The sequence below is a fragment of the Salvelinus sp. IW2-2015 genome, linkage group LG19 (assembly GCF_002910315.2).
Source record: "Salvelinus sp. IW2-2015 linkage group LG19, ASM291031v2, whole genome shotgun sequence".
Taxonomy (NCBI): Eukaryota; Metazoa; Chordata; class Actinopteri; order Salmoniformes; family Salmonidae; genus Salvelinus; species Salvelinus sp. IW2-2015.
The window spans coordinates 1,420,872-1,429,528 of record NC_036859.1 but is presented as its reverse complement, the minus strand read 5'-3'; the positions used below and the strand labels follow the sequence as shown (position 1 = coordinate 1,429,528).

The 8,657-nt window shown below is 45.7% G+C and overlaps 1 protein-coding gene across 1 annotated transcript in view; it reads left to right on the top strand.

The window, feature by feature from the left end:
* cadm3 (cell adhesion molecule 3) overlaps positions 1-8,657 on the top strand; it is a 64,083-nt gene that overhangs the window by 40,941 nt on the left and 14,485 nt on the right. The window contains exons 5-6 of the mRNA XM_070449106.1: positions 3,914-4,253; positions 6,935-7,025. Coding sequence (XP_070305207.1) covers positions 3,914-4,253; positions 6,935-7,025 — 431 coding nt within the window. The remainder of the gene's footprint in view (positions 1-3,913; positions 4,254-6,934; positions 7,026-8,657) is intronic.

Below are 8,657 nucleotides of genomic sequence, written 5' to 3'. Positions count from 1 at the left end.
AGGAAGGAGAGGGGGGGGGGGGTTGGAAGGGAGAGAACAGGGAAGATGGGAGAGAGAGGGGGTGTAGATGGGATTCAGAGAGAGGGAGGGAGGGAGAGAGAGATAGAAAGATAAAAAGTAAATAAGATTGAAAGGATAGAGGGGATAAACGGTAAAGCTAGGCGCTGAAAGCGCAACACGGGGGGATGAGGCAGAACACAGAGGAAGCTGTAAACGAGAGAGAGAGGGTCTGCGTCCCAAATGGAACCCTATAGCCTACACCAAAAGCGGCCCTATAACCTATACTAAAAGGGTGCCCTTTGGGATGCATGCAGGATGTTCTATTAGGGTAGATTGAGAGACCTTGGTTCCTGATAAACCATGAGAAGAGAGCCGCAGATAGTGAGTGGGGAGCATCCCAGTCATGTTGGAGACGATATGAGCTCAACCCTATGTGACATATAGTATGTGTTACTATCCTTGTGGGGACCAAACAATTAATTCCCATTCAAAATCCTATTTACCTTAACCCTAACCCTTAACCTAACCCTAACCTTAATCCCCAACCCTAAACCTAAACCTAACCTTAACCCCAACCCTTAACCTAACCCTAACCTTAATCCCCAACCCTAAACCTAACCCTAACCTTAACCCCAACCCTTAACCTAACTCTAACCTTAATCCCCAACCCCAACCCTAAACCTAACCTTAACCCCAATCCTTAACCTAACCCTAACCTTAATCCCCAACCCTAAACCTAACTCTAACCTTAATCCCCAACCCCAACCCTAAACCTAACCTTAACCCCAACCCTTAACCTAACCCTAACCTTAATCCCCAACCCTAAACTTAACCCTAACCTTAACCCCCAACCCTAACTCCTAACCCTAATTGTAACCCTAACCCTAAACCTAACCCCTAAGGCTAAAATAGCCTTTTTCCTTGTGGGGACTGGGGAAAAGTCCCCACTTGTCAGAATGATCCTTGTTTTGTGGGGACTTCTGGCTTCTGGTCCGCACAAAGATAGTAAAACCAAAAACACACACTCTCACAGACACACACTTTCTCTCTCACACACACACACCCACACATACAGTGGCTTGCGAAAGTATTCACCCCCCTTGGCATATTTTCTATTTTGTTGCCTTACAACCTGGAATTAAAATAGATTTTTGGGGGGTTTGTATAATTTGATTTACACAACATGCCTACCACTTTGAAGATGCAAAATATTTTTTATTGTGAAACAAACAAGAAATAAGACAAAAAACAGAAAACTTGAGCGTGCATAACTATTCACCCCCCCAAAGGCAATACTTTGTAGAGACACCTTTTGCAGCAATTACAGCTGCAAGTCTCTTGTGGTATGTCTCTATAAGCTTGGCACATCTAGCCACTGAGATTTTTGCCCATTCTTCAAGGCAAAACTGCTCGAGCTCCTTCAAGTTGGATGGGTTCTGCTTGTGTACAGCAATTCTTAAGTCATACCACATATTCTCAATTGGATTGAGGTCTGGGCTTTGACTAGGCCATTCCAAGACATTTAAATGTTTCCCCTTAAACCACTCAAGTGTTGCTTTAGCAGTGCTTAGGGTCATTGTCCTGCTGGAAGGTGAACCTCCGTCCCAGTTTCAAATCTCTGGAAGACTGAAACAGATTTCCCTCAAGACTTTCCCTGTATTTAACGGCATCCATCATTCCTTCAATTCTGACCAGTTTCTCAGTCCCTGCCGATGAAAAACATCCCCACAGCATGATGCTGCCACCACCATGCTTCACTGTAGGGATGGTGTTCTCGGGGTGATGAGAGGTGTTGGGTTTGCACCAGACATAGCATTTTCCTTGATGTCCAAATTGCTAAGTTTTAGTCTCATCTGACCAGAGTACCTTCTTCCATATGTTTTGGGAGTCTCCCACATGCCTTTTGGCGAACACCAAACATGTTTGCTTTTTTTTCTGGCCACTCTTCCGTAAAGCCCAGCTCTGTGGAGTGTACGGCTTACAGTGGTCCTATGGACAGATACTCCAATCTCTGCTGTGGAGCTGTGGAGCTTTGCAGCTACTTAAGTCGGTTATCTTTTGTCTCTTTGTTGTCTCTCTGATTAATGCCCTCCTTGCCTGGTCCGTGAGTTTTGGTTGGCGGCCCTCTCTTGGCAGGTTTGTTGTGGTGCCATATTCTTTCAATTTTTTAATAATGGATTTAATGGTGCTCTGTGGGATGTTCAAAGTTTCGGATATTTTTTTATAACCCAACCCTAATCTGTACTTCTCCACAATGTTGTCCCTGACCTGTTTGGAGAGCTCCTTGGTCTTCATGGTGCCGCTTGCTTGGTGGTGCCCCTTGCTTAGTGGTGTTGCAGACTCTGGGGCCTTTCAGAACAGGTGTGTGTATATACTGAGATCATGTGACAGATCATGTGACACTTAGATTGCACACAGGTGGACTTTATTTCATTAATTATGTGACTTCTGAAGGTAATTGTTTGTACCAGATCTTATTTAGAGGCTTCATAGCAAAGGGGGTGAATACACTTTTCTATTTCAAAATGTATTTTTGAAACAGGTAATTTTTTTCATTTCACTTCACCAATTTGGTCTATTTTGTGTATGTCCATTACATGAAATCCAAATAAAAATCTATTTAAATGACAGGTTGTAATGCAACAAAATAGGACAAATGCCAAAGGGAATGAATAGTTTTTGCAAGGCACTGTACACGCACGCAAAGCAGCGCACACACCGCACGCACACACACACACACACACACACACACACACACACACACACACCACACACACACACACACACACACACACACACACACACACTGGGCTCTTCAGTCAGCATTATAGCTGAAGAAATGGAGCGAGGAGAGGCCGAGGAGATGAGCATCACGGGTCAACGTGTTACTATGACACCCTCTCATACAGAGGCTGTGTTCCAATTAGCGCCCTTCTCCCTATGTAGTGCACTACTTTTGACCCTACCTTATAGAGTGGCCTTTGAGATGGAACCGTAGAGTGCTGTGCTGTAAGTAGCTAGGTTAGAACAGATGAACATATAGACCGCTACTCACTTCTGCTGCTTTGACGGGTTTACAGAGGTTAGAGAGGCTCAAAGGGGATGGAGAGAGGAAGAGAGGGAGAGAGAGAGGGACAGGGGAGAGAGAAATAGGAAGGAAAGAGATAAAATGAAAATGTCTGCATCCCAAATGGCATCCGATTTCCTTCATAGTGCGCTACTTTTGACCAGGACCATAGACCAGGGAATAGGGTGATGGTCCCTGGTCAAAAGTAATGCACTATATAGGGAATAGGGTGCCATATGGGATGCATTTTGGACACGGGGAGAGAGAAAATAGGATATTAGGGAAGGGTCAGTGGAGGAAAAGGACGAAGGATGATGAAATGGTCGGGAGACGCAGAAAGAGTGTATCTGAAGAGGCTTTAATTGAGAAGAATGGCTGGCTAAGTGCTGTGAAGAGGCTTTAAATATGAATGTTCCTGTACACTACGGTATGTAAGTGTAAGGGCTATTGATCAGCTGATGGGATCAATTTGTCTGCATTGAATTGGATGTTGCTCTAGTCAAAAGGAGTGCGGTATATAGGGAATAGGGTGCCATTTGGGATGCAGGCATAATCTAAATGTACGGTATCATTATGGTGGATCCACAGATTCTAAATGTTCCCTGTGTGTGTGTGCGAGAAAGAGAAATATCCTCCATATTACATAAATATTACTCAGTCAGCCACGGATATTACTGTATCTTGAATGTAAACTCATTTGACACGGAGCTTTTCATACAGTGGTAGTAAGTAGTACATCATCATTACATGCAATGGCAGTTAAAAACGAGTACCCATGGTGACAATATGTTTGTGTCTGCGTCGTGTGTGTGTGTGTCTCTATCTGTGTGTCTCCCCTCATTTGAGTGCATCTGTGTGTGGTGTGGTGTGTGTGTGTGTGTGTGTGTGTGTGTGTGTGTGTGTGTGTGTGTGTGTGTGTGTGTGTGTGTGTGTGTGTGTGTGTGTGTGTGTGTGTGTGTGTGTGTGTGTGTGTGTGCGTCTCTCTATCTGTGTGCGTCTACGTATGTGCATCCAGGTCGCCCTGATGTGGTGGAGTCTAACCCTGGTGAGCCGACCTACACGGTGATCAGTGAGCTGACTCTGACTGTGGGCCGAAGCGACGATAATGCTCTGATTGCCTGTGCTGTAGACCACCCTTCTCTGGCCCCTGGGGACAAAGGGAGCGAGCAACGCATTAGAGTCCTGTGTAAGTGCTGCCTCCACTCGCCAAGGCCTGCCACTGCAACCACATGTACTTTCAGGTCCATAATTATTGGCACCCTTGATAAAGATGAGCAAAATACTGATACAATTACTCGGAGAAGAGATTTTGTTGAACAAATAACAGAAACAAATCTCTTAAAGATTGGGGTCAAAATTATTGGCACCCTTGTTTTTAACACGCTTGCATCCTTTGCTTGTGAGGATAATGAAACAAAGACTTTTTCTCAACTGTTATATGAGATTGAAGAACACACTGGGAGGGTTTTTTGACCATTCCTCCATACAGAATCTTTCCAGATCCGTGATATCCTTTGTCTGCGCTTATGGACTGCCCTCTTCAATTCAAACCACAGGTTTTTAATGGGGTTCAAGTCCGGTGACTGAGATGGCCATTGCAAAAAATAGATTTTCTGGTCCATTAACCAATTCTTTGTGGAGTTTGATTAGTGCTTGGCGTTGTCATCTTGCTGGAAGATCCACTTGCGGCCAAGTGTCAACCTACTGGCAGAGAGAACCAGGTGTTTGGCTAAAATGTCCTGGTAAAGTTCACGATGCCGTTGACCTTAACCCTAGTCCCGAGACCCCAGCGAAAATCGGCTTTTCATGTCTCTGACTTTCATTTACATGCATGTCCAGCCGTTATATTTAGCCTCACAACCAAGTGTTTTACCATTTTCTTTTCAGTACAACCAGGTCTACAACTAGAACACAAACAGTTACATTCATGAGCTTTATTTAAATGGCAACAAAAAAAATAAGGTCAGCCGAAGCAGAAACCTGATAACAATGAATTTATATGAATGCTGTAAGTACAGAGATTGTTTGCCCACTGGGTAATGAATATCCAATTCGTCAGTGACGACTGTGTGCAGTTTTGGAGTTTGTGACAAAACTATGTGAGCTTATTACGGTATTATAGACACTATGTCCTGGGATCTCCTATAATCTATGCAGAAGAACTCCTTTCCTTCTAACAACTCCTGTGTAGCTTGTAAGAGCCTCAGCTTTTCATAGATAGCGTTTAATAGTTTATTGCTCAAACCATTTCGACTCTACAGACGTTTTTGGCAAAAAAAAACCAGCCCGGGGCTCCTTTGGGATCCGCCCTTGTCTCACAGCCACTGCTCTAGCTCCCCGTTAATCACACGGAATAATGTATGTAGCTCAAACACACAATGTTTAAAAGAGGTTTGAAGCCAAAAATGCGCCGGTGTTACGGTAGGACTCATTGGATTAGCAAGGTCCCTTGGACCAGTGGCCCCATAACATCAAAGATACACCGCCGTATTTTACCATAGGTATGACGTCATTTTCTGCGTATGGCTTCCGTTTAGACATTTTTGTTGTTGTTTGGTATTTTAACCCCCTTTTCTCCCCAATTTCGTTATATCCAACTACGGTCTTGTCTCATCACTGCAACTTCCCAACGGGCTCGGGAAGAGGCGACGGTCGGCTCGTACGCCCCCCGAAAAACATGACCCAACAAACTGCGCTTCTTCACACCCGCCCGCTTAACCCGGGAAGCCAGCTGCACCAACATGTTGCCCAACCGATGACCGAAGTCAGCCTGCAGGCGCCCGGTTCGCAACAAGGAGTCGCTAGAGAGCGATGAGCCAATTAAAGCCCCCCACCCCGGCCAAACCCTCCCCTAACCTTGACGACTCTGGGCCAATTGTGCGCCGCCCTATGGGACTCCCAGTCATGGCCGGTTGTGACACAGTCTGGGATTGAACCCGGGTCTTTTATTTTTGTTGTTGTGGTGACGCCTCAAGCACTGCGATGCAATGCCTTCGACCGCCGCGCCACTCAGGAGGCTAACGCTTCTGTTTTTCAACGCCAAAACCCACCACTGGTGTGCGTAGCCAACGAGCTCTGTCGTCTGAGATGGAAATAGAGGTCTTTCGCCATGCACACCAGGAGTTGGGACATCAAGAATCTCATAAAACATTTTAGTAAAAAGGCTAAGTGTCATTATCCTCGCAAGGGGAGGATGCTCGAGTATATCGTGCATATGATACATGATAACATAAACACACGTACACGTGGATTTTGTGTTGTAGATATGTGCTAGTAGAGTGGTGGCCTGAGGGCACACACTTCATGTGTTGTGAAGTCTGCTGGACTCCAGAAAGAGTAGCTGATGCCTTGGCAACCCTACCCATATGCCTTTGCTACTGCTGGTCATACCTGTACTGCGACTTGCAGGGGACATATAGGCTTACCATACTGTTGATACTACAGCGAGGTCAATCGATCCAATGTATTTCATAAAGCCCATTCTAACATCAGCAGTTTGTTACAATGGGCTTTATAGATAACCAGCCTGAAACCCCACATAGCAAGCAATGCAGATGTGGAACCTGGGTTAGGCAATTATGTTTGATTGCTCATAATTGTGTGTGTGTGTGTGTGTGTGTGTGTGTGTGTGTGTGTGTCTGTGTGTCTGTGTGTGTGTGTGTCTGTGTGTGTGTGAGTGCGAGCATGCGAACGAGCGAGCGTGCGTACATTGTCACTGAAACATTACAAACATAACTCAACAGACGTGAACCATGTACATGACATGACTTACGTGTATGCGTTTGTCCGTTTGTGTGTGTGTGTGTGTGTGTGTATCTATCTATCTTCTCCAGTATATATGACGGTGATGTATTATTGTTTTTCCAGTCACCCCAGACGTAACTATCCAGCCTGAGAGTGATCTACCCAGAGAGGGAGGAAAGTTCCACCTGCAGTGCATTGCCAACGGAAACCCTGAGTAAGACACACACACACACACACGCATTAACACACACACACACACACAAGCAAGCAAACATCCCTACACACACTCTCATGAACAACACATACACAAACATACACTGTAGCATCCGTACTGCATTATAGATGAACCTGCCTTAGACCAGTCAGTCTATTGATCGGCTCCTCTCCTCTCCTCTCGTCCTCCTTCTCCCCCCTTTCTCCCATTCTCTGTCTCCCCCCTGTCCCACTCTGGCTGCATCCCAAAATAGCTCCCAAATGGCACCCTATTCCCCATAAGGCTACGGTCAGAAGTAGTGCACGATGTAGAGAATAGGGTGCCATTTGGGATGCATGCGATGTCTCCCTCTATCTCCCCATCACTGATCTCTCTCTCTCACCATGTCACTCACACTCACTCCACTCTAACTCAGTGCCTTTTCTGTCACAGCCGCGTCGAGTCTTCCCCTCTTCCTTCTCGTCCTCACCAATAATTCTCTTCTATCTTGCTCTGCACCTTTTCCGCCCCCATCCTCCCCCATCCCTCGTCTCTTTGCTCTCCTTTAAGGTTACGCGTCAGCCTGTCACCGCCTCTCCAGTCACAGAATTCGTCCCAAATGGCAACCCATTTCCTATATAGTCCCTATGGCCCTGGTCAAAAGTAGTGCACTGTGTAGGGGATAGGGTGGCGTTTCGGATGCACCCAGAGTACTTCGTGTAGTCTGTCTGAATAGACAGCCGGGCGTGTGAGTGACAGGGGAACAGATAGAGAGAGGGGAGAAGGGCTCAGCACATGCATATCCTTAAGAGGCCGCACTACATCAGAATGTCTAACAGGCCGGCATAGAGGGCAGGGAGAGAGAGTGTTTAATGTTAACTGTACATTTGTGATTGTTTATTTCACTTGCTTTGGCAATGTTAATGTATGTTCCCCATGCCAATATATATCCCCTTCGACTTGGAGAGAGAGAGAGAGAGAGAGAGAGAGAGAGAGAGAGAGAGAGAGAGAGAGAGAGAGAGAGAGAGAGAGAGAGAGAGAGAGAGAGAGAGAGAGAGAGGAGAGAGAGAGAGAGAGAGAGAGAGAGAGAGAGAGGAGAGAGAGAGAGAGAGAGAGAGAGAGAGAGAGAGAGAGAGAGAGAGAGAGAGAGAGAGAGAGAGAGAGAGAGAGAGAAGAGAGAGAGAGAGAAGAGAGAGAGAGAAGAGAGAAGAGAGAGAGAGAGAGAGAGAGAGAGAGGAGAGAGAGAGAGAGAGAGAGAGAGAGAGAGAGAGAGAGAGAGAGAGAGAGAATGCACAGCTCCTTGGGACTAATGACCAGTCAAGATACAGGCTGGGTCTCAGCTGTCAATCGAAACACATCACCATGGCAACACATTTGCTTCTCTAAATCTGACCCACCGTTTCTCGCAGACAAACTGACGCTGATTAAGTTTCCCGTTTAACGGCATAATACAATCAGAAAATGTTTTATTACAGCGATACGGCTTGTTTCCGAGAATGTCTTGACTTGACGAACAAGAGCTATTTCAAGACGCTTTAATCAAATAAAATGGTGTTCCCCCTCTACTGTGGAGGACTCACATTCCATTACATTCCATTACATAACATTCCGTTACATAACATTAACATTACATAACATTCCGTTCCATTCCTA